This window comes from Boleophthalmus pectinirostris, unplaced genomic scaffold (assembly GCF_026225935.1).
Source record: "Boleophthalmus pectinirostris isolate CB_2022bp ecotype Guang Dong unplaced genomic scaffold, ASM2622593v1 HiC_scaffold_16, whole genome shotgun sequence".
NCBI lineage: Eukaryota > Metazoa > Chordata > Actinopteri > Gobiiformes > Gobiidae > Boleophthalmus > Boleophthalmus pectinirostris.
Window position 1 is genome coordinate 35,956,512 of NW_026571095.1, and position 26,960 is coordinate 35,983,471.

General features: G+C 41.7%; 1 protein-coding gene across 3 annotated transcripts in view; it reads left to right on the forward strand.

Annotated features, from left to right (window-relative positions):
- Positions 1–3,470: 3,470 nt before the first annotated feature.
- The window catches only part of paxip1 (PAX interacting (with transcription-activation domain) protein 1), a 65,691-nt gene continuing 42,201 nt past the window's right edge, over positions 3,471–26,960 (forward strand). For 2 of the 3 annotated variants that reach the window (XM_055151667.1, XM_055151669.1), the window contains exons 1-14: positions 3,471–3,651; positions 8,483–8,617; positions 10,484–10,527; positions 10,632–10,695; positions 12,621–12,731; positions 12,855–12,930; positions 14,816–15,018; positions 15,505–15,802; positions 18,071–18,183; positions 19,970–20,341; positions 22,433–22,817; positions 24,666–24,760; positions 26,077–26,172; positions 26,253–26,390. In XM_055151667.1, the coding sequence (XP_055007642.1) occupies positions 3,571–3,651; positions 8,483–8,617; positions 10,484–10,527; positions 10,632–10,695; positions 12,621–12,731; positions 12,855–12,930; positions 14,816–15,018; positions 15,505–15,802; positions 18,071–18,183; positions 19,970–20,341; positions 22,433–22,817; positions 24,666–24,760; positions 26,077–26,172; positions 26,253–26,390 (2,211 nt within the window). In that variant the 5' untranslated portion in view covers positions 3,471–3,570. The remainder of the gene's footprint in view (positions 3,652–8,482; positions 8,618–10,483; positions 10,528–10,631; positions 10,696–12,620; positions 12,732–12,854; positions 12,931–14,815; positions 15,019–15,504; positions 15,803–18,070; positions 18,184–19,969; positions 20,342–22,432; positions 22,818–24,665; positions 24,761–26,076; positions 26,173–26,252; positions 26,391–26,960) is intronic. The other variant, XM_055151668.1, reaches the window with a different exon arrangement.

The window sequence follows — 26,960 nt, forward strand, 5'->3', positions numbered from 1 at the left end:
CCTGGAACTAAACCAGGACTAAACCAGGACTAAACCAGGATTAAACCAGGACTAGACTAGGACTGAACCACGACTAAACCAAGACTAAACCAGGACTAGACCAGGACTGAACCAGGACTAAACCTGGACTAAACCAGGACTAGACCAGGACTAGACCAAGACTAAACCAGGACTAAACCAAGACTAGACCAGGACTGAACCAGGACTAAACCAGGACTGAACCAGGACTAAACCAGGACTAAACCAAGACTAGACCAAGACTAAACCAGGATTGAACCAGGACTAAACCTGGACTAAACCAGGACTAGACCAAGACTAGACCAAGACTAAACCAGGACTAAACCAAGACTAGACCAGGACTGAACCAGGACTAAACCAGGACTAAACCAAGACTAGACCAAGACTAAACCAGGACTGAATCAGGACTAAACCAGGTCTAAACCAAGACTAGACCAGGACTGAACCAGGACTGAACCATGATTAAACCTGGACTAAACCAGTACTGAACCAGGACTAAACCAGGTCTAGACCAGGACTAAACCAGGACTAAACCTGGACTAAACCAGGTCTAGACCAGGACTAAACCAGGACTGAACCAGATTTAGTCCTGGTTTAGTCCTGGTTTAGTCCTAGGTCTTGGATCTGTATTAAACTCTGGATCAGTCACAGTTCTGTGTCGCTCTGCTTCCCCCTACTGGAAAAACACACAAAAACACACACACACACACACACACACACAAACACTTCAACAAGTGAAATACAAGAGTATGAAATATAATCTTCAAGTACACGTCGTATTTTCACTATAACATCCACAGATTTATTATTTAATATTTTGTCTTAAATGTGCAGCGGTCTAACTTTATGAACATGTGGAACATTCCAGCCAAAGGAATACAATTTCTATGGAAACAAGGACATTTTTGTGCTATAAACTAAATGGAAAAACAAAAAAGTTGCTTGTATTTCATGTAAATTATTGTGTCTTTCATGTCATTTCATCTTTCAGCAGGAGAAATACAAAAGTACAATGAAAACAGATTAAACTCTCACTAGAACTGGGTTTTAGTAAAAGATAAACTACTTGTTAATTATTTTTTAGGAAAGAGAGTTCAACTGACACATAGACTAAAAGTTCACCCGACGTGCGTCCTGTCCCAGCAGATTTATACAAAACCAGTGAAAACATGCACTATTTTCATCTTTACGCATGAGTTTGACACTGAATTATGTCAAATATTGTTAAAAATGTCAATCTAAGTCATGTAAATAGTCAAAAAAATTATAGAATTGTAATAAAAGTGATGTTTGTGCAGCTCTGTTTATCCAAAACAAGTAATTTGTCCCAGTTTTATACAAGAAATGTCCAAAGTTTCCCTATTTTGTTTGGGAAAATACAGAAAAACTGTTTAAAAATGACCAAAACACAAATCAAGAGTGTCCCAGTTTTTTATTTTGAAAATCTGTTCACTCTAACATAAACCGGTATCAGTTTTGTCCCATTTCTGCACAAATTCATATAAATAATAAAACAAAATGTCAACATTTAGTTAAACTAATGTTTAATATAAAGTTTTACTTTAAAAAATAAGAAAAATATTGACTAAATTGACAGCGCGGCCGTAGTGACATAAGTAGAGACATCCTCAAATCACTGTCTGGAGCGTCTGTGGACTGGACCATTTCCAGGGGGATTCAGGCTAAACTTTTGCCTAAAATATAGATTATTTTCATCTTTACGCATGCATTTAACACAGAATTATGTTGAATATTGTAAGAAATGACAATCTAAATCGTGTAAATAGTTAAATAAATGATAGAATCTTAATAAAAGTGATGTTTGTGCAGCTCTGTGCTCACCTGTCCCAGTATATTTATTCAAAACCAATGATTTGTCCCATTTTTATACAAGAAATTTCCCAAGTTTCCCTATTTTGTTTGGGAAAAATACTGAAAAACTGTTTAAAAATGACCAAAACACAAACCTGGAGTGTCCCAGTTTTTTTTTTTTTTTTTTTTTTTTTGAAAATCTGTTCACTCTAACGTAAACCTGTGTCAGTGTTGTACCAACTCTGCACAAACTCATATAAATAATAAAATTAGAGTCTAATCTTCTGCGTAAAATATACATTGTTTTTGCCTTTACGCTTGTGTTTGACACAGAATTATGTTGAATATTGTTAAAAATGTCAATCTAAGTCGTGTAAATAGTCAAAAAATTATAGAATCTTAATAAAAGTGATGTTTGTGCAGCTTCCTGCTCCCCTGTCCCATTATATTGTACAAAACCAGTGATTTGTCCCAATGTTATAAAAGAAATGTCCCAAAGTGTCCTTATTTTTAAACAGTTTGATCCCTGTCAACAGTAAAGAGAGACATAAATTGTCATTTGTGTAGCAAAATACAGAAAAACTGTTTAAAAACGACAAAAACACAAACCTGGAGTGTCCCAGTGTTTTATTTTGAAAATCTGTTCACTCTAACGTAAACCGACGTCATTTTGTACCAACTCTGCACAAATTAATATAGATATTTCGGTTTACTATTTATATGAAGTCAAATTGATGTTTAATATCGTGTTTTACTTTAAAAAATAAGAAAAATATTGACTAAATTGACAGCGCGGCCGTGGTGACATAAGTAGAGACGTCCTCAAATCACTGTCTGGAGCGTCTGTGGACTGGACCATTTCGAGGGGGATTCAGTCTAATCTTCTGCCTAAAATATAGATTATTTTCGTCTTAACGCATGAGCTTGACAGAGAATTATGTTGAATATTATAAAGAATGGCAATCTAAATCGTGTAAATAGTTAAATAAATGATAGAATCTTAATAAAAGTGATGTTTGTGCAGGTCTGTGCTCACCTGTCCCAGTATATTTATTCAAAACCAGTGATTTGTCCCATTTTTATACAAGAAATTTCCCAAGTTTCCCTATTTTGTTTGGGAAAAATACTGAAAAACTGTTTAAAAATTACCAAAACACAAACCTGGAGTGTCCCAGTGTTTTATTTTGAAAATCTGTTCACTCTAACGTAAACCGACGTCATTTTGTACCAACTCTGCACAAATTAATATAGATATTTCGTTTTACTATTTATATGAAGTCAAACTGATGTTTAATATCGTGTTTTACTTTAAAAAATAAGAAAAATATTGACTAAATTGACAGCGCGGCCGTGGTGACATAAGTAGAGACGTCCTCAAATCACTGTCTGGAGCGTCTGTGGACTGGACCATTTCCAGGGGGATTCAGTCTAATATTTTACCTAAAATATAGATTATTTTCGTCTTTACGCATGAGCTTGACAGAGAATTATGTTAAGTATTGCTATAAATGACAATCTAAATCGTGTAAATAGTTAAATAATGATAGAGTCTTATTAAGCGTGATGTTTGTGGAGCCGTGTCCCCCCCGGGCCGCGCGCTGGTGGATCCGAGGGCGCGCTCCGCAGTTTGGGCGCTGGAGTCCGCGGCTGACGCGCTCTTCCCCCGCTCACATTCTCACACTCCGGCGCCTCGTTTTCGCTTTTAAAACCGCCCGGACCCGCGCTTTTTTATGGACCACCATGTCCGACGAGGAGAACAAAGTGTCCGAGGAGCTCTTCAAAGACGTCAAATTCTACGTGGTGGGAGACATTGACCAGAAGGTGAGGGGTTTGGGCACGTTAGCTCACGCGATGCTAAGTTTTTAGCTTTAGCCTCTGCCATTAGAAGTCAATGGGAAACGGGCTAAACGCGCTAGCCGAGAGATTAGCGGGCTAACTTTGGTGGGAAATACTAAACTTAGTTGCTGAATTGTTTTCGTGTGACGACAGTACGTTCGGTGCAAGCTCTCTGCACACTTCCTTAAATGCGTTTCAACTTTAGGTCGCTGTGGACATTATAATTTCGTGGGGCACAAACACAAATCAGCCTTAGCGTCACGTTAGCGTCTGTTTCTGGATTTGTGACATGTGAGATAAAAATGTGCACGGCGTAAATAACCTAAAAAGCACCTCATTTCATAATCCAAATGTTTATAAAGATGTACATGTCCCCAGTTTGGTTTGACACGGCAGGAAAAGGGATTAACGTCATGTCAAAGTGCGGGACCCTTATTGCGCACATAACTATTCTGCTCATTTTTTTTAACCATTTTTATTCTAATTCTAAATGTTCTGCGGTGTAATTCGGCCGCCGTGATATATGTCCAGTTGCAGGTGAGTAGATTTGGTCCAAGTTTCCGCAAAGTCCTTATTTGTCCCGTGCGCGCGCGCAGAGACCTGTGGCACGCGTCCGTGTTCCGTGCCAAACGCCTTCTGTTCGTCCTTTACGTGTTTACACTAACAACAGTTCACATCCGCGCTAATGACACTTCGAATTCTTTTAAACACGAGTGTGAAGTCGAGTCTAACCTGAACTCTGCGATAAAACTTCCCAGTGTCTGTTTTAGTGTTTTTTTTAGTGTCCAAACCTAATTTAAAGTCTAATATAAAGTGTTTTTAATAATAATTAGTCATAGATAATACAATTTCAAACTTGATACTCTATACTGATTCTGAAACCAGTTCAGATCTGCACTAGTAACACTTCTTATTCTTTAAAATACAAATGTGAAGTCGGTTCTGACGTGAACTTTGCAATAAAACTTTCCAGTGTCTGTTTTAGTGTTTTCGTTCGTGTCCAGACCTGGGTTTAAAGTCTAATACAGAGTGACCAGGTGTCGCTGTTTACCCGGGACAGTCCCAGTCCCACCACATTTATCCAGGAAATGTCCCAGGTGTCTCTGTTTTTGACCAATCTGATCCCTGCCAACAGTAAAGAGAAACATAAATTATCATTTGTTTAGTTAAAATAATCAGAAAATCTGCTTCAAAATGACCAGAACACAAAGAAAATGTGACTGTACTGAGTCACATGTTCGTCATGAATGTGCCAAGTGCAGAACAATTCTCCGTTATTAATTATGTGTTTCACAATTTTATTATTACCAACCTCCACAAACTGGCAGTGTCCCAGTTTTTGATTCTGAAAATCTGGTCCAATATAAAATGTATTGTATAATGGGTCATAGATACTAACATTTCAAACTTGATACTAAGGAACAGACCTGTTCAGTTCAGAGGTCAGTTCTGACGTGAACTTTGCAATAAAACTTCACAGTGTCTGTTTAAGTTTTGTCCAGACCTGGGTTTAAAGTCTAATACAGAGTGACCAGGTGTGTCTGTTTACCCGGGACAGTCCCAGTCCCAGCAAATTTATACAAAACCACTGATTTGTCCCAGTTTCATACAAAAAATGTCCCATGAACTTTGCAAAGACGTGATTTCACAAAGACTTTTAGTATCAGAGACATGATTTAGCCTTTATTTTTTATTGAACCAAATCAAATCGATTTGAAATGTATCGTATCTAATGAAAAGTGCACCGTACTGTATCGAGAGATGTATCGAGGTGTCTATCGTATCGGCAACTTTTTAATGACACCAGCTCTAGTCATGAATGTGCCGAACAATGCTCCTTAAATATGTGTTTCGCAGTTTTATTATTACCACCCTCCACAAACTGGCGGTGTCTTGGCTTTTGATTCTGAGAATCTGGTCTAATATAAAGTGTATTGTATAATAAGTCATAGATACTAACATTTCAAACTTGATACTAAGGAATAGACCTGTTTAGTTCAGAGGTCGATTCTGCAATAAAACTTTCCAGTGTCTGTTTTAGTGTTTTTTTAGTGTCCAGACCTGGGGTTAAAGTCTAATATAAAGTGTATTATATAATTATTCATAGATAGTAACATTTCAAACTTGATACTACGGAATAGACTTTATACTTGATACCAATTCTAAAACCGGTTAGATCAGCGCTATTAACACTTTTTATTCTTTAAAATATGAGTGTTAAGTCGGTTCTAGCCTGAAATTTGCAATAAAACTTTCCAGTGTCTGTTTTCGTGTCCAAACCTGGATTTAAAGTCTAATATAAAGTGTTTTTTACATAATTTGTCAGAGATGTTACAATTTCAAACTAAATACTAAACACTGATTCTAAAAACAATTTTAGATCAGCACTAATAACACTTTTTAATCTTTAAAATATGAGTGTTAAGTTGGTTCTAGCCTGAACTTTATAGTAAAACTTTCCAGTGTCTTTTTTAGTATTGTCCAAATTTGGGGTTAAAGTCTAATTTGTACTTAAATAGTCATAAATACTAAAATTTCAAACTCAGCACTCGATACTGATTATAACCAGGTCCAAACCGGGTCCAAACCGGGTCCAAACCGGGTCTAAACTAGGTCTAAACTAGGTCTAAACTAGGTTTAATTCCAAACCAGGTCCAAACCAGGTCCAAACCAGGTCCAAACCAGGTCCAAACCAGGTCCAAACCAGGTCCAAACCAGGTCCAAACCAGGTCCAAACTAGGTTTAATTCCAAACTGGGTCCAAACTGGGTCCAAACTGGGTCCAAACCGGGTCCAGACCGGGTCCAAACCGGGTCCAGACCAGGTCCAAACCGGGTCCAGACCAGGTCCAAACTAGGTCTAGACCAGGTCTAACCTAGGTTTAAACCAGGTCTAAACCAGGTCTAAACCAGGTCTAAACCAGGTCTAAACCGGGTCTAATCTAGGTCTAATTCTAAAGCATGTCTAAACTGGGTCTAAAGCTAAACCAGGTCTAAATCTAAACCGGGTCCAAACCAGGTCCATGTGCTCTTTTACTTGTTCTGATACAGCTCTAGATCGTTCAGGAAAAAGGTTCACTTCTGTTTCTCTTTTTTAGTATCGATACCTGCGAAAAATGAGGTTCCAAGTATCTTATTTTCAACAGAGTCCTCTTGTCTGTGACCAGCTTTTTAAAATCAAACTCACTGAATTAGAAAGTCAAGTTTTATAGACTAAAATAAAAGCTTTTTTCCTTCATTTTGGATTTTCGTTAAATGCGTATTTACTCTTTGGCGTGTAGCAGACTGACCGACTGTTTGTGTCTCGCTCCTTCTGATGCACGGATGCGACGAGAGACGCTTAGTTTAATAACTCAATGAAAGATCTTCAACCCTGACATTTGCATCACTTTATACAAAAAAAAAACCTGGACGGCTAGGACAGGACGTGAAAAACGGTCAACCTGCGTCAACCTACATTCGGTTTGTTGATTAAAAATTAACATAAACGACGATATTCTTAATGATCAATTATCGATTGACTAAACATGCCCATGTCTACCATCAACTGTGGTCGTGGTGGGGTCAAATAAACATTACTTTCGCCTCCGATTAGGGATGGGCATGATTAGTCGATTAATCGATAATTGATCATTAAGAATTTCATCAATTACGTTAATTTTAATTGACAAACCGAATGTAGGTTGCTGTGTGTGTCGTGACCAAACAGGTGTGTACATGTGTCTGCATCAGAAGGAGCGAGACACAAACAGTGGGTCAGTCTGTAACGAACCGAAGCACAAATGTGTATTTAACGATGATTTGTACAAGAAATTCCACACTTTCCGTTGCGTTTGGGACAAGTGTGAGTCCATGTGCACAGTGTACGAAGCAGGAACATATGTGTCGGTGTCCAGTGGGAAAAAGTTTTTCCAGGTGAGAGTCACTCAATGTGGATGACGAGGCCCCGCCCCCCTCCCCCCGTACGCTGTCCTGGTTTTGACAAACACAAATCTGGTCACACTAACCTGTATTCACCTGAGTCATGTCTTTTAATCCGACAGAAATTGAACCACATCAACGACACAAGAGCTGTAGTTTTATCTTCACTTAGTTTATGCAAATAAGGGATGTGGTTTTAAGTTTCGTTTCTGTGAGAGTTGCGAAAAACTGAATTAAACACATTATAATGTCAAACAGCTGATGTGGCTCTATAGTGGTTACGGTTTATATGTCGTAAAGTTGAATTTATTTATGCAGATTAGTGCAGATAGTAATAATAATGATGATCATTTTAATATAAAAACGTTAATGATTAATCGATAATCGATCGTTAATTCTTCCGACGATCGATTAAGAAACTTTTATTGAATGCCCATCTCTACCTCTGATGCATGCCACACAGACAAGACGGCATTTACTTGCCCAACGCAGCGGTTCTTTTTCCAACCGTAGCTTCCTCACAGTTTGCGCAAAGTTTGTCGCGACGGCGGACGGGAATCCACGACCAGTTCGCCGCAAAAGAAAGTCAGTTTTTGAGGTCGCTGAAAGAAGAGGAGTAGTGGAAAAGGAGCGAGGCCAAACTGAGGTGATTCTTGGAGATTTTTTCCAGCGACGGCGCGACTGAAGCAGACGAAGGGTTTAAAGACTGACGCGTCGGTCGATAAATTATGTCAGGACGGGAAACTTCAACAGCAGTTCGAGGCGAGAGGAGGTGTTTCTACTCGGGGAGCTGTGGAGGAGTGGGGGTGTCACGCACGGATAATATTTGTGTCTGAAATCAAGAAGAGAAAGGTAATAATTGCCGCCCCCTGATCTGTGGAAACTCGTCTTTTTCAGGTGGTGCAGCTGTTGAAAGCGGGCAAAGGGAAGGAGGTGTCGTACAATGCTCTGGCCACGCACATCATCGCCGAGGATGGAGACAACCCCGAGGTCAGCGAGTCCAGGGAGGTCTTCGATCTGCCCGTCGTCAAGGTAAACACAACACAATTATGAACGAATTTAACACATATAACAATACCGTATATTTCAGAGTATAAGTCGCACCAGCACAAAAATGTGTAATGAATAAGAAAAAAAAACACATAAGTCGTACCTTTTGGGGGAAATTAATTTTATAAAATCTGATCAGGAGCAGACATTCCCTGTGTAAAGTAAAGTTGTAGTAAAAACAATAGAAGAGAGAACAACAGACTGTTAACGTCACATATGAACAGTTCTTCAGATAAACTGTAACATAAACAACAGAACAAGTTTAACCAAACTCTCCATCTCACTCCAAATCACTAAATCCATTCAGTTCTTCATCCTCGGTGTCACTTCTGAAAAACTCCAGAGGTAAACAGAGCGCCGCTTCCTCTTCTGCGTCGCTGTCGTCAGACTCTGTGTCAGTTCCAGTTAGAATTATTCCGGCCTTTCTGAATCCGTGTGTCAGTCGTTCATTTGTTTTTCAAAATAAAACCGAAAATAAGAAAATGAAAAAACGATTTTCTTCATTATTCATCTCCAAAACCAAAATAAAAACACAGATAACGGACGTTTCCTGTTTACGTGACTTAAACTGTGATGCAGGGCTATTGCGCGGCATACGGACTGAACCAGGACTGAATCAGGATTAAAACAAGACTAAACCAGGACTAAACTGTTTTCAGTCCCAGTCTGAATCACGGTCTCAATCCCGGTCTAAGTCCTAGTCTCAGTCCCGGTCTGGTTCCGCTCTGGTCCCAGTCCTGGTTCAGTCCGGCATCTCAGTTTAAGTCACGTAAACGGGAAATGGTCGTTATCCGTTTTTTTTTCCATTTTTCATTTAAACACAAAATCGAAAACTGAAAAAACGAATCTTTATCTGTTTTTTCATTTTGGTTTTGGGGACAAATAATGAAGAAAATAGTTTTTCGTAGTTTTTCATTTTCTTATTTTTTATTTTTATTTTGAAAAACGAATAAACGAAGGTTACACGGACTCTTTCTGAATCCCGACAGGATGGTTTCTGTGTCACTGAAGTCCAGGCTTTGTCCGTCCATCCAGTGACTTCAGAAAAGTTTCATGGTGCATCCTCCCGGTGTCACAAGTTTCTCTCTCACTCCAAACTTCCTTTCTGCTGCTCGATTTCCGTTTTCAGCTGCAGATTTCACGACTTGCAGTTTGTAATCTGCAGAATCTGATTTTGTTTTTGGGCTCATTTGTGTTCAGTCTTCTCAGTCTTTGTCTTTATAAGTTTGTTTAAATGTTAAATTGTTAAATTGGTGCAGTCGACTGACATGATACAGACAGGACAGAGGCTCTTTCTGCAGGAGACATGCGCAGTAGAGCCAAGTGACAGTGGTACAGGAGGAACAGGAGCAGCAGATACTCAAGACTAGAGCCTCTCCACACTTCACTCAAACATTTTAATATATAAATCGCATCGGAAACACCCAAACCATGAAAAAAAGTGCAACTTATAGTCCCAAAAATACATTACTGTGATCAGAATGGATGTATCGTTAATATTACGGCATTTTCTGATCTGTTCTAATGTCGTTTCCTCATCGCAAACGAACCTGGAGTTGTGTTTTGTTTCATTTGCACATGTTTGAGTAACTCATTTTTAACAAAACACAACTCCAGGTGTTTTTTTTGAGGAGGTAACAACATTAGAACACGACTTAAAGCTCATAAGAGTCCATTTTCCGTAATATAGGACCTTTTAAACACTTACGAGCTGAAATACGATGACAGTTTTTATTGTTATTCTGTTTTACTGATATGTTTAAACGCCTAAAAGTGTTTTAAAACTATTTATTCACGCCTGAATTTAACCCACATCTATATTTTTTATGTTTTTTAATTTATTTTCAGCCATCCTGGGTGATCCTCTCCGTTCGATGTGGAGACCTCCTACCGTATCCTTTACACTTTACGTCATCTGTTTCTGTTTTCGCTTTAATCTGCTCGGTTTTAAAAGTAGATTTCTCTGCCTGAGTTTTTTCTTAACCACAAAAAACAGTGTGACGGGGTTTTCTCCGGAATCAGGACAGATCTTCTTTGGGGTCAACGCGTGTCTCCCTCGGGTAAGTCCGCTTTTAATAGGCTAGAATTTGTTCTGTGATTAAAAAAAATAAATAAAAATCACCAATTGACTTATTTAAATCAGAAACGTTTTAAAGTCGTCCATGCATGTTTGAGTAATCTAGCGATCTCTCCTTGGCCTTATTCAAACTCAAAAGATTCTCACGTCAGTTTTGCTGTAAATAGTCAAAAGCAGGACACAAAACAGTACACTACAACTTCACAAACCTGATGTGATGTGCAGCAGTTGTGACAGTGCTCTGAATGGGGAGTGGCTTTGCACGGAGAGCGTCAAAAATTAAAGTGAAACTGATAAAACATATTCATACACGACGCTCAAAAATCTGTCAAAATCGCTGTTTTTTTTAAGCACATAGTTTATGCAAATGAGCCACGTGGTTTTAAGTTTTGTTTCTGTAAAATGTAAACAAATGTGCTCAAAGCTGAATTAAACACATTATTACTCAGTGTATATTTAAGTCGTCCTCGTAGGAAATAAAAATCCAAACTTAAATGATCCACCCACGTTCACTTTCATAATCCACATTCACCAAGACAGGGAGGCGACGCCGGGCGAATTACGCCACGATCTGCCGATGCCGATGGATCGTGGACGCTGGAACTAAGGATCCGTCTCAAGTGTCGTCTGTTTGTTTCGTTTAATGCGCCTTATAATCCAGTGTCGTTTTATGTATGAAAATAGACGAGAGAATTCAACATTATTGATATTGCGCCTTATATTCCGAAAAAAACAGTACAGTCGTCCCTCGCTATATCGTGGTTCACCTTTTGCAGTCTTGCAGATATTTTTGTGTGCAGTTTTTACAGTGTATGAACGCGTATTTTGTTCCTCCCGCTGCGTCCTGATTGGCTGAGGGACTCGTGTCTCCTGTACAGTACAGAATGTGTTCGGCTAAATTTACATAAATGTTGGATCTGTATCAGTGTGATTCTGAAGTGCTCTATGTTTACAAGTTTTGTTGGGGAGACTTCCGTGACTGTGATGCCGAACTTTTGTGCTGCATACGGACTGAACCAGGACTGATGCCAGAGCGGGGCCAGAGCGGGGCCAGAGCGGGGCCAGAGCGGGGCCAGAGCGGGGCCAGAGCGGGGCCAGAGCGGGGCCAGAGCGGACTCCGAGCTTTAACTCCGAGCCTCAGCTTCGAGCTCCGGCCCTGCCATGGGCTCTGAGCCCTCGGTCTGATCTTGGTCTGGTCCCAGTCTGGTCTCGGTCTGATCTGTCTCAGTCCCGCTCTGGTCCCGGTCTGTTCCCGGTGTGGTCCCGGACCTAGACGCAGTTTCCTGTTTACGTGACTTCCGTGACTGCGAAGCTGGACTTTTGCACTGCATACGGACTGAACCAGGACTAATCCAGGTCCGGGACCAGACCGGGACTGAGACCGACACCAGTGGTCCGAGCGGTTATGTGTAATGGTCTGCGCGCTGGTTCTGTGCGGGGAAAGCGAGAATGCGCTGTGGACTACAGGTCCGGACGGGCTGCTCCGGTCCTCCACGCTCAAGAACCGCGGCTGGTTCCGGGGTGGAGCAGCATCTGGACAGAAGCGTGAGTCCAGTTTGGTCCCGGCCTGGTCTCGGTCTCAGTTCTGATCTCAGTCCCGCTCTGGTCCCGGTCTGGTCTCGGACCTGGATCAGTCCTGGTTCAGTCTGTATATAGCGCAAAAGTCCGGCTTCGCAGTCACGTCGTTATCCGTTTTTTCCATTTTTCATTTAAACACAAAATCTAAAACTGAAAAAACTAATCGTTATCCGTTTTTTCATTTTGGTTTTGGAGACAAATAATGAAGAAAACAGTTGCTTTTTCGTTTTCTTATTTTTTTTTGGTTTTATATTGAAAAACGAATGAACGAATGATACACGGATTCTACGCTCCTTTTTAAACTGTGTCTGTGTGTGGTTTTGTGAGCAGATCCCAGAGGACCTGAACAGTCTTTGGGCCTACGTCACGTTCTATGGAGGCAGCTGTCAACTCAACCTCAACAGAAAAGTCACACATTTGGTGGTGAAAGAGCCCAAAGGGGTAAGGAGTCATTTTACATTTGTGTTTTAGTCTGAACAGGTTGGCATGTTTTAGGACCAAATGAAAACTATTGATTGACTATTGATTATTCACTCGAGCATTTTTGTGTGTTTTTATTTTCAGGTGAAGTATGAATGCGCTCTGAAACACCCCAGCATCAAGATTGTGACTCCAGACTGGATCACAGACTCGGTCAAAGGTACATGACAGAAACAGGAGAGGAAATAGGGTACAAAACCTGCACCTAAATAGAATAATGTAAAAAAAAAAAAACAAAAAAAAACTTTATCATCTCTTTACTCCTCTTTTTTACACTTCCAGTTCCATGGACTGGTGTGAAGTACCAAAATAAAAGCACATATTTCAAAATAAGAGCATAGAGAGCATCCTGAAAGTATTCACAGCGCTTCATTTTTTCCCCACATTTTGTTATTTTACAGCCTCATTCCAAATTTTATTAAATTCATCTCTTACTTCAAAATTCTACACACAATACCCCATTATGACAATGTGAAACATTTTTTGAATTTATTAAAAATAGAAAACTAAAAAATACATAAATATTCACAGCCTTTGCCATGAAGCTCAAAATTGAGCTCAGGTGCGTCCTTTTTCCACTGATCATCCTTGAGATGTTTCTACAGCTTAATTGGAGTCGACCTGCGGTAAATTCAGTTGATTGGACATGATTTGGAAAGGCACACACCTGTCTATATAAGGCCTCACAGTTGACCGTGCATGTCAGAGCACAAACACCAAGCATGAAGTCAAAGGAATTGTGTGTAGACCTGCGAGACAGGATTGTCTTGAGGCACAAATCTGGGGAAGGATGTAGAAAAATTTCTGCTGCTTTGAAGGTCCCAGTGAGCAGAGTGGCCTCCAGTATCCGTGAATGGAAGATGTTTGGAACCACCAGGACTCTTCTTGAGCTGAGCGACCGTCTAAACTGAGCGATCGGGGGAGAAAGGGCCTTAGTCAGGGAGGTGATCAAGAACCTGATGGTCACTGTCAGAGCTCCAGCGTTCCTCTGTGGAGAGAGGAGAGCCTTCCAGAAGGACAACCATCTGTGCAGCAGTCCACCAATCAGGCCTGTGAGGTAGAGCGGCCAGACGAAAGCCACTCTTTAGTAAAAGGAGCATGGCAGCCTGCCTGGAATTTGCCAAAAGTCTCCTGAATGACTCTCAGACCATGAGAACAAATTTCTCTGGTCTGATGAGACAAAGATTGAACTCTTTTGTGTGAATGCCAGGCGTTATGTTTGGAGGAAACCAGGCACCGCTCATCACCAGGCCAATACCGTCCCTACAGTGAAGCATGGGGGTGGCAGCATCGTGCTATGGGCATGTTTTTCAGCAGCAGGAACTGGCAGACTAGTCAGGATAGAAGGAAAAATGAAAGCAGCAATATATAATAGAGATATCCTGGATGAAAACCTGCTCCAGAGCGCTCTTGACCTCAGACTGGAGCGAAAGTTCATTTTTCAGCAGGACAACGACCCGAAGCACACGGCTAAGATCTCAGAGGATTGGCTTCAGAACCACTCTGTGAATGTCCTGCATTGGCCCAGCCGGAGTCCAGACTTGGATCCGATTGAACATCTCTGGAGAGACCTGAAAGTGGCTGTGCACAGACGTCTCCCATCCAACCTGATGGAGCTTGAGAATTACTGCAAAGAAGAATGGGCAAAACTGCCTAAAGATAGTTGTGCTAAGCTTGTGGCATCATATTCAAAAAGACTTGAGGCTGTAATTGCTGCCAAAGGTGGATCAACAAAGTATTAAGCAAAGGCTGTGAACACTTATGTAAATGTGATGTATTGGTTTTCTATTTTTAATAAATTCAAAAAATGTCAAAAAAAAACTTTTTTCACATTGTCATAGTGGGGGATTATGTGTAGAATTTTGAGGTAAGAGATGAATTTAATACAATTTGGAATGAGGCTGTAACATGACAAAATGTGGGAAAAAATAAGCACTGTGAATACTTCCCGGATGCACTGTTTATAAATGAACTAGATAACGCCTGAGAGCCAGAACAATCGATATTTAATGTTTTTGTTCACACCTTTTCTCCTGTTTTCTCAGATAAGAATCGTAAGGAGGAGTCTCTGTACCACCCCCGCCTCACCTACATCGAGCCAGAGGAGCAGAGCGACGACGAGTCAGACCTGAGCTCCAGGAGGTCCCCGGGCTCCAGCTCCTCCGACTCCAGCCCACGCAGACGCCCGGGCCCCAAGAAGTTCAACTCTGTGTCCCCGCCACCCCGCAAGCCAGAGCGCCGCCAAGAGGTCAGACACAAGTTCAGTTTATGATGTTGCTGTGTTGTTTTAATTTCAGATGGAGGGACTAACATTACTCTGTGGGTAAAAAACACATACTATGTATTTTTGTAGCTTTAATTCCCATTTAAACATGCCTTAGGACACATTATTTCACATTTTCTAACTTAAACAAATGTCCCTATTCTCCGTCAGCACAATGTGACTGTAGACTAGTTTTGTTTGGAGTTTGGAGTTAGTGGACTAAGCTGGTAAAATGTGAACCGACTAATTAAGAAGCTCAGAGAAAATGACTTTAATCAATGAAACAAAAATACAACTCGTGTGTTTTTGAACGGACAATAATGTAACATGATTTAAAGCTCTAAAAAGACAAATCTTAGAAAAAACTGATAAAAGCATCTGCATTTAAAATAGTAAATTCTGATATAAAATTCTGCGTCTTCTGCTCCTGCTTCTCTTCATTTAAATCCACTTTTGTTTTTGTCCGTTTAGCGCATGTTTGACGACTCCGATGACGACTCCTCCAACGATAAGGAGGGACCGAACCTGAACTGGACCCCGGCCGAGGTGACTCCCGGCCTGGGTACAGCGCGCAGGAGAGCGGGGCCCCCGGGCACCAGAGAGCCGGCGTCCACAGCGGCGGCGGCAGCGGGAGGAGGAGGAGGAGGAGGAGGAGGGGCCAGTGGGATGATAAACCTCTGTGCCTCTGTGCCGGTCCATGCTCCTGGAGCTGGGGCAGTGCCCGAGGGACGTCCTGCTGCTACGCCCATGAACCAGGCTCCACCTCCAGGTGAGACGTGGGTCAGAGGGCAGGTTCTAGGCTGAGGCTGGTGGGTCGGCTGCTTGTTCAGAAGAGTGAGTCTGTGTGCAGCTGCCTTTAGTGCCAGAGGAGGGCGCTGTGCATAAAGACCTGTTCATACTTAAGAACACAAGAACATGAAAACTTTGTCCTTGCATCCTTCAGCTGTTCTTGCGGCTGGTTTTCGACACCTCAGCTGAGCAGGACTTTGTTCGACAGCGCTGTCCCACATCTTCGCTCTGATTGGTTATTTATGTGGCCGTGGTTTATCTGCCTCCTTTTCGGTGTGGAGCAAGTAGGGATGGGCATTCGGTTAAATTTTCTTAATCAGTCGTCGGGAGAATTAACGATCGATTATCGATTAATCATTAAAGTTTTTATATTAAAATAATCATCATTATTATTATTATCTGCACTATTACTCTGCATAAGGCTCTGGTCAAGTGTTAACGGAGGGAAACGGGCAGATTTTTGACATTCAAATGTCTCTTATTCAAAAACTAGAGGGACTATTGAAATAAGTAAAGTATCAGAATGTAGGAAAGAGTTACACTCCAACAGGGTCAAGTTAAACCTGTGATATTCTTTCAAGTTGTTGACAAAAAATTTAAAAACTCATGTCAGTAACGGAGGGAATGAAATATGCAGCACTTTTTGGGCAATAAATCCAAACAGTGATAACTCTTGGTTCTCACTTACATATCCTTAACAAACTGGTTTGAATATTTGCTTCATATAGTTTTCTACCATATGGTACAAGATTAGGTTGAAAAACCTCTTACTTTTTGACTCATGAGATTTTTTATTAAGAAAGGTCATGGTAACGGAGGGAAAAGTAACGGAGGGAAAATTGTACAAACAAGTAGAAGGTGCAGGATTTTACATCATTTGTCACTTTTTTCTTCTGAATACTTTAATATTACTTCAAAATGAAAGGAAACTATTTCTATAAAATATGTCAGTCCTTCCAAGCAAATTTTTATCATTTTAAATAAATTTTTTATTTTTTTTAAAAATCATGAACCTTCATCAACAGTTCAAAGATGGAATAACACAAGATATGATGAAATACTTCCATTTATTTACATGATTTGCAGGTCTTTGAAATTTGGGAAATAATTTTTGTTCCATGTTTCATACATGGTCTGTTTAAAACGTATGAAACTTTAGAACCAAAAATGGTACAGAAAAAAGGTCAACAGTTTCATAAACTAGAGTACATATGTATCTGTTCAATACATTTTTATATCAGATGCATTAACTTGAATTTTTGGCCTTGTTTTTTACTTCTGCTTGACCGGGCCCATAAATAAATTCAACTTTACGACATATAAACTGTAACCACTCTAGAGCCACATCAGCCCGTTTGATGTGTTTAATGCAGTTTTGCGCAAGTCTCACTGAAACAAAACTTAAAACCACATGGCTAATTTGCATAAACTAAGTGAAGGGAAAAAAAACAGCTCTTGTGCGCTGATGCGGCACGACTCAGGAATACAGGTTAGTGTGACCATATTTGCATTTGTCAAATCCAGGACACTGTACGGGGGGAGGGAGGTGGGACTCGTCATCAACATTGAGCGACTCTCACCTGGCAAAACTTTTTCATGTTTTCTGTGTCCTGGTGAACTTTTTCCAACTGGACACTGAAACATATGTGTCTGTCCCGACCGCAACGGAAAACGTGGAATTTCTTGTACAAGTCATTGTTAAATACACATTTGCGCTTCAGTACGTAGCAGACTGACGGACTGTCTGTGTCTCGCGCGAGTCCTTCTGAGTCACAGAGCTACATGTACAGACCCCCGTTTGGTCACACTACACTACGCACAGCGACCTGCATTCGGTTTGTCGATTAAAATGAACGTAATCGATGAAATTCTTTATGATCAATTTTCGATTAATCGACTAATCATGCCCATCCCTAGGAGCAAGAAGAAAAAAAAAGGATGGTTTTGAGTTATAGCTGGTCGGAATGATGAGAAAATACAAACATCTGTAGGACATGATGCTCAATTACTATAAATGGCAAGAAATTCATGGAGGGAGATCTCGGATATTTTGGGCTCAGACGAAAATCACTGAGAAAAGCCTGGCCTGAGTCAAGTTTGCGAAAGCCAAAAGACGGGTCACTGAAAAAAAGAGCGGTCAGGCTGGAGGCTTGAGTTTTCTCTCTGAAAGCAAAATTTTCAAATGTAAAAACAGTTCTATGAATCCTGAACGAAACTGAACTCATGTTGAACTCTTTTCTCTGTTCAGGAGCGATCCCCGGAGGTCCGGAGGCGATGCCCGGCTGGAGTCCGGCTGCTCGGACTCTGAGGAACATCACCAACAGCTCAGACAAACCCGGGCCCATGGTTCATGTGAGAAACGTAATCACAACCATAATCATATTCACAATTCACAGCAAATGTCAAATAGTGTGATTTAAGGCCGCCACACACACTACAGGAGAATTTGCCCGATTTTGGCTGCGATTTGCTTCTCGTTCGAGGAGTTCAGGGAGGTGTGACCCGACTTTGCGTCTTTGTATGCGATTTTGAAGCCGCTGCACTTCTCGTGTGTGTGAGAATCTGAGCGGCTCTGTCGGATCGTAACCACCAAACATCAGCGACTCTACGATAACGGCCAATAAAACAGAGCGTCAGGGGCAGAGGAGTGATGGACACAGAGACGCAAGATACAAAGTCAGTGTGACGAAAATAACTAAGTCACCTCTAAAGTGGTAAATTTAAACTGCAGCATCTCATCCACATTATCTATAGAAATTGTGCTTTACAAAACTGTGCCGGGAATCCAGTTTGAAGTATTCTTTAAAAGTAAAAAGGTGAGAGTAACAGAAACGGACTTTAAATCATAATTAGTATCGTTTCATTTAATACTCAAATACAGGGTTGGTGAATAATCCGTGTGTCGTTCGTTGATTCGTTTTTCAATATAAAAACCAGTTTTCTTCATTATTTGTCTCCAAAACCAAAATGAAAAAACAGGTGATGATTCGTGTTTTTTCAGTTTTCGATTTTGTGTTTAAATGAAGAATGGAAAAAACGGATAAACCGTTTACGTGACTGCCATGACTGCGATGTCGGACTTCTGCACCGCATACGGACTGATCCAGGTTCGTGGGACTGAGTTACCGGCCGCTCGAAGCTTAGGCTCGGACCCCGCGGAGGCTCTGGTCCCGCTCTGGTTCAGTCCGTATGCCAAAGTTCAGCATCGCAGTCACGGAAGTCACGGAAACGGGAAACGGCAGTTATTTGTTTTTTCCATTCTTCATTTAAACACAAAATTGAAAACTGAAAAAATTAATCGTTATCTGTTTTTTCATTTTGGTTTTGGAGACAAATAATGAAGAAAACTGTTGTTTCTTTCATTTTAATTTTTTTGGTTTTATATTGAAAAACGAATGAACGAATGATACACGGATTCACCAGTCGATGGTGGGACGACTTTGTGGAAGGAGGAGCTGATGAAAATGCGTGTCGTGAAAACTTCCGTATGTCCAAAGACGCTCTTGTTGCTTTAAGTACAAACACACACAATCCAATTCCACACACTTTTGCATCACCGTGTGCAGCAGATTTACTCCCGAAAACGCTCGATTAAACGCGGAATAAAAAGTGAAGACGCGACGCCACTTTTGCATCTTCTGTTCAGACCGTCACCGTATAAACGTTGCCTTAAAATCTCATCAGATTCTCCTCGTGTACGTTGACGTTTTTGTCGCACGTTTAAGAATCATTCAAGACCGAAAAATCCTGTAGTGTGTGTGGTGGATTTTTATATTTTCAACACAATAAATTTAATCAAAACACCTGCTTTTCTCCGTGGAGATGTTATTGCTTTGTCTGGAATGTTTCACAGTACGGCATTAAACATTTCTATCATCACGGAGACCAAACCGGACCAAGTTACAGGTCAGATCTGTGGAGAGGCGACCCCGCTTACAGTCAGAATGTCTGTTTTTCTCAGTATTTTTGAGCTTTAAATCCACTTGTAATTGAATAACTGTAAAGTAGAGCTGTTTAAAGTCACACTGTGGAACATTCCAGACAGAGCGATGACGTATCCATAGAAACAAGCAAGTGATGGAACCCCCCCAACCGAAAAGTTACACAGTGCAGCTTTTTAAACTTGTTCTCTTGTTTTTCCCTTCAGCCCAAACTGTCAGGTCAGCCGCTCCTCGGGGACCACCCCCAGCCTCACCCGCCCGTGCCCCAGCAGCAGTTCACCCCGCAGGGCGCGCACCCGCCGCACCTGCCGCTCCACCTCCAGAACCAGCACCACATGATGCAGCTCCACCACCACCAACAGCAGCAGCTCCAGCAGCAGCAGCAGCAGCTCCAGCAACAGCAACAACAACAACAGCAGCAGCAGCAGGTCCCGGGTCAGGTCCAGGTCCAGGTCCAGGTGCCGGTCCAGGTCCCGGGTCCGGTCCAGGTCCAGGTCCAGGGGGGGCAGGGCTTCCCTCACCCCATGTCCCAAACGCAGCACCCAATGTCTCAGCAGCACCCGCATCCGATGGCTCAGGTACGGGGGTGTTAAAGGTGGATTCTGTCTCCATGGAGATGTTATTGCTTTGGAATGTTGCACAGTATGGCTTTAAATATCACAGATTTAAAGGGAATTTCACCGTTAAAGGTCCTGTATTATGCAAAAATAACTCTTATGAGGTCTTAGAATGTTGTTACCTCCTCAAAAACAGACCTGGAGTTGTGATTTGTTTCTTTCACACACGTTTGAGTAACTTTTTTATTAATCTGCCTACATCTCTAAAGCTTAATTTGCTCTGTTCCACCTTGTGATGTCATGAAGTGGTAGTTTTCAAGATAGCAGCTTCCTTTTTTACTAGTGATGGGCGAATGGAACTTCGTAAAGCGTTGACACCTCAGTCGCAATATTGTCTCAAACACTCAAACAGCCTTGGAGAAACACTGACCTCTAGTGGACAAATTTAACCATTGCAAACCAGAACACAACCCACAAAACAATAATAACACAATAATAATGATGATTTTAAATAATATGTAAAGAGCAACATAAATAACATGCTGTAAATAAGAAAATAGTGATCCCAAACCATGGATCGCTTTTTTTCCACTTGTAGACGCCATCGAAAATGAAACAAATGCCAAAAGTCGCCAAAATCACCACTAACGTCACACAATACTCCTCACTGCCCAACATTTTTAAGAAATATTGGTGCATCTTTTATACTGTAGCAGTTCATCGCTCGTCAAACCACAGAAATGCGCCGAACACTCTGAAGCACTCTGAACCAATCACAGAGCGGAACATTCATCGAGCCAATGAAACGCTTCGATACACTGAAGCGATCGACACGCAGAGCGAAGCAGTCGGGGGAGGGACCGACACTTCCACACTTCGGTCACGTGAGCGGCTGCTGCGAGACGAGCTCCGAGGCAGTGCTTCAGAGCGATTTGTTTCAGAAAGAACGAGACGTGCTCCGGAGCTCCGTCTCATTTGCCCGTCACTATCAACAACTATAATCCCAAACCATTTAGCATTTCATATTTATCCCTAAAAGTCTGATCAGCTGTACTGTCAACACATGGGCCCGGATCAAGTAGAAGTAAACAACAAGACCAAAAATTCAAGTTAATGCATCTGATATAAAAACTGTATTGAACAGATACATATGTGTACTCTAGTTTATGAAACTGTTGACCTTTTTTCTGTACCATTTTTGGTTCTAAAGTTCCATATGTTTTAAACAGACCATGTATGAAACATGGAACAAAAATTATTTCCCAAATTTCAAAGACCTGCAAATCATGTAAATAAATGGATGTATTTCATCATATCTTGTGTTATTCCATCTTTGAACTGTTGATGAAGGCACATGATTTTTTTAAAAAATGTATTTAAAATGATAAAAATTTGCTTGGAAGGACTGACATATTTTATAGAAATAATTTCCTTTCGTTTTGAAGTAATATTAAAATATTCAGAAGAAAAAAGTGACAAATGATGTAAAATCCTGCACCTTCTACTTGTTTGCACAATTTTCCCTCCGTTACTTTTCCCTCCGTTACCATGACCTTTCTTAATAAAAAATCTCATGAGTCAAAAAGTAAGAGGTTTTCAACCTAATCTTGTACCATATGGTAGAAAACTATATGAAGCAAATATTCAAACCAGTTTGTTAAGGATATGGTAAGTGAGAACCAAGAGTTATCACTGTTTGTATTTATTGCCCCAAAAAGTGCTGCATATTTCATTCCCTCCGTTACCGACATGAGTTTTTAAATTTTTTGTCAACAACTTGAAAGAATATCACAGGTTTAACTTGACCCTGTTGGAGTGTAACTCTTTCCTACATTCTGATATTTTACTTATTTCAATAGTCCCTCTAGTTTCTGAATAAGAGACATTTGAATGTCAAAAATCTGCTCCTGTTTCCCTCCGTTACTGCTTGACCGGACACATGTAGGTGCCGTAAAGATTAACATAAAAATTCACTTTAGCTCATGAAAAATTAATGGAAAAGTTTTTAAATTTTGTCAGTGGAAAAGTGTTTGAACCCTGTTACTTGTAGAACAACTCCAAAATGATGACCATAACATCTTTCTTTTTGTCTTTCTCTTTCTCTCTCTCCAGGCGCAGCAGCAGAGGTTCCTGCAGCAGCACCCTCAGCTCCGCCCTCAGCACCCGCTCCACCAGCTCCAGCAGCAGAGGATGCACCTGCTACAACAACAGCACCTACAGAACCAACAGACGCACCTACAGAACCAGCAACAGAACCAAGCGCAGACCCAGACGCACCATCCGCAGACCCACCCGCAGCCGCACCCGCAACCCCACCCACAGACGCAGACGCCCGGCCAGACCCACCTCCACCCGCACCACCTCCAGCAGAGCCACTTCCTCCACCAAACGCAGCACCTGCACAACCAGCACCAGGGTCTGCAGGTGCTCCAGCAGCAGCAGCCACAGGGGGCGCCGCTGAGCACGCAGCTGTACGGGCACGAGCCGGGCCAGGACGGTCAGTCACACACGCCGACGCTGGAATTACTCTGCTCTGTCACTTAAGTAAAAGTACACAGACCGGAGCAAAAAATAGTCACGTAAATACGGCGGGGTGTCATTAAGTAGATGCCGATACGATACATATCTAGATACATAGGCCACGATACGAAACATATCTAGATACATAGGCCATGATACAGTGCATACTTCGATACATAGGCCAAGATACGATACATACCTCGATTTATAGGCCACGATACAATAGATCTCTAGATGCATAGGCCATGGTATAATACATATCTAGATACATAGGCCACAATACGATACATATCTCGATACATAGGCCATGATACGATACATACCTCAGTACATAGGTCACGATATGATGGCTCTCTAGATACATAGGCCACGGTACGATAGATTGCTGGATACATAGGTCCTGATAGGGTAGATATCTTGATACATAGGCCACGATACAATAGGTGCGATACGATACATATCTAGATACATAGGTCACAATACGATAGATCTCTAGATACATAGGCCACGGTACGGTACATATCTCGATGCAAAGGCCATGATATGATACATACCTCAGCACATAGGTCACGATATGATGGATCTCTGGATACATAGGCCATAGTATGATACATACCTTGATACATAGGCCACGATACGATGCATACTTCGAAACAGGCCGCATTACGATACATACCTCGATACATAGGTCACAATATGATACATACCACAGTACATAGGCCACGATATGATGGATCTCTAGATGCATAGGCCACGGTATGATACATATCTCGATACATAGGCTACGATACGATACATACCTCAATACATAGGTGCAATATGATACATATCTAGATACATAATCCATGATACGATACATAGGCCACGATACGATAGATTGCTAGATGCATAGACCATGGTACGATACATACCGCGATACATACCGTGATACATAGGCCATGATACGATGCGTACCTCGATATATGTATCGTACCGTGGCCTACATATCTCGATACAGTGCACTTTCAATTCAGTACCATAAATGTCAAATCGATTTTGAAACGGTTCAATAAAAAATAAAGTCTAAATCATGTCTGTGATAGTAAAAGTCTTTGTTAAACCACTTTTTGTAAAAGTTCATATGAAACACAAACATTTTAATCATCAAAACAGTGAAAATGTTAAATGTGTCACATAAACGAGTTTCCTTCCTCTGAACAAACACAACTGTAGCTGGAACAAAATAATTTAGTAAAATAGACCAAAAAAATACTCTTGAAGATATATCGATACATCAGCCCGCGGTATCAATACTGTATCATCACGTTTCAATATTTTTGCAGACCTACACGTGATGAAAGAATGAGAGCCTCGCACATCAATTACTAGAGATGGGTGCGTTGGAGGAGAGGGAGCAGCCCAAGAACATGGAGAAAAATCACACACACCGTCTTACTTAATAGTGAAATTTATTCGGACATACCGTGCAACGTTTCGGCACTAGGCCTTCGTCAAACAGGCAAACAGCAACAGCCTGTTTGACGAAGGCCTAGTGCCGAAACGTTGCACGGTTTGTCCGAATAAATTTCACTATTAAGTAAGACGGTGTGCGGGATTTTTCTCCATGCACACCTACACATAAAAGTATCATGTGAACACATTTACTTAGGTAAAGGTATTAAAGTAACAGTTTAAAAATGTACTTAGAGTAAAAAGTAGTATTATAGCATATTTTGAGGTATAATGGCTTCAAATGTAGTGATTTTAATACAGTTTTGTGCTGATTTTTTTGTGTGTGTGTGTGCTCATATTTCAAGTTTCTGTTCCCTATCTCTCTCTTCTTTAGTTCCTTCGGACGGGTTCCTGGTGGGCTGTGTTTTCGCCATCGCAGATTATCCAGAACAAATGGCCGACAAGCAGCTCCTGGCCACATGGAAACGGGTCAGACACGATCCCTCTGTTTTAAATGTGATGTTTACTTTCCCCTGTGTTTAAAATGATAAATGTGTGTGTGGTCTTGTCCCGCTTTAGGTGATCTCTCCAACTCTCTCTATCTCTATCTCTCTCTGTCTCTATCCATCACGGTCTCTCTGTCTGTCTGTCTCTTTGTCTATGTCTCGCTCTCTCCGTTCTCTCTTTGTTTCTGTCTCTCTCTTTGTCTCTGTTTCTCTCTCTCTGTCTCTGTCTATCTCTCTCTCTGTCTCTGTCTATCTCTCTCTGTCTCTGTCTATCTCTCTCTCTGTCTCTCTCTTTGTCTCTCTTCTCTCTCTCTTGTCTCTGTCTCTGTCTCTCCCTCTCTTTCTCTCTCTCTCTCTCTGTCTGGCTCAATCTCTGTCTGTCTCTGTCTGTCTCTTTTTCTCTCTCTCTCTCTCTCTCCGTCTGTCTCTCTCTCTCTCTGTTTTTTCTGTCTATCTCCCTCTGTCTCTCTGTCTGTTTTTCTCTCTGTTTGTTTTCTCTCTTTCTCTCTCTCTCTCCCTCTGTCTCTATCTTTGGTTTTCTCTCTCTCTCTCTCCCTCTGTCTCTATCTTTGGTTTTCTCTCTCTCTCTCTCTGTCTCTGTTTTTCTCTCTCCCTCTGTCTCTCTCTGTTTTTTTCTCTCTATCTCTCTCTGTCTCTATTCCTCTCTCTTTTAGGTGATCTATCTCTCTGTTTCTCTTTGTCTTTCTCTATGAAAGTTCTAAATGTGTGTTCTCGTCGTGCTTCAGGTCATCTCTCTCTCTGTCTGTTCTAAATGTGTGTTCTCGTCGTGCTTCAGGTCATCTCTCTCTCGGTCTCTGAAAGTTCTAAATGTGTGTTCTCGTCGTACTTCAGGTCATGTCTCTCTGTCGCTGAAAGTTCTAAATGTTTGTTCTCGTCGTACTTCAGGTCATCTCTCTCTCTCGCTGTCCTAAATGTGTGTTCTTATCGTGCTTCAGGTCATCTCTCTCTGTCTGTTCTAAATGTGTGTTCTCGTTGTGCTTCAGGTCATCTCTCTCTGTTCTAAATGCGTGATCTCGTCGTGCTTCAGGTCATCTCTGTCTCTGAATGTTCTAAATGTGTGTTCTCGTCGTACTTCAGGTCATCTCTCTCTCTCGCTGTCTGTTCTAAATGTGTGTTCTCATTGTGCTTCAGGTCATCTCTCTCTGTCTGTTCTAAATGTGTGTTCTTGTGCTTCAGGTCATCTCTCTGTCTGTTCTAAATGCGTGATCTCGTCGTGCTTCAGGTCATCTCTCTCTCTGTCTCTGAAAGTTCTAAATGCGTGTTCTCGTCGTACTTCAGGTCATCCAGGCGTGCGGGGGCGTGGCCGATAACACCCTGACCGGTCGCTGCACTCATTTACTCTGCGAAAGTCAAGTCAGTAACATGTATGTGCAGGTAAGACCCGAGCACAACTGCACGCTCCTCTACACCGGGCGGAGTAAAACAGTAAAACTCACCTGTGCGTGTCGTTTCAGGCGCTGAGGGAGGGGAAGAGGTGCGTCACGGCTCACTGGCTCAACACGGTTCTGAAGAAGAAGAAGATGGTTCCTCCGAGTCGCACGCTGCACCTGCCGTTCGCCTTCCCGCCCGGAGCCAAACCCTGCTCCCAGCACGTACGGAACTCGCCGGATATATACGCCGGACTATATATGCCGGACTTTCACTTCTAATCTGTGTGTCGTTTGTTCGTTCGTTTTTCAAAATAAAAACAAATTAAGAAAACCAAAAAAACAGTGAACAACAAACTGGACCGGACTGGACCCAACCGAACCAGGACTGGACCGGGACTGGACTGGAGAAGACGAAGAACATAAGAAAACGAAAAAACAACAGTGAACAACGGACTGGACTGGAGTGGACCTGGACTAGACTTGACTGGACCTGGACTGGACTGGATGGACCTGGACTGGAGTGGACCTGGACTGGAGTGACCTGGACTGGAGTGGACCTGGACTGGAGGACTGGACCTGGATCGGGACTGGACCTGGATCGGGACTGGACCTGGACTGGAGAAGATGAAGAACATAAGAAAACGAAAAAACAACAGTGAACAACGGACTGGACCTGGACTGGACCTGGACTGGACCTGGACTGGACCTGGACTGGACCTGGATCGGGACTAGACCTGGACTGGGACGGGACCAGGATTAAAACATGTTCAGAACCAGACTGAGACGAGGAAC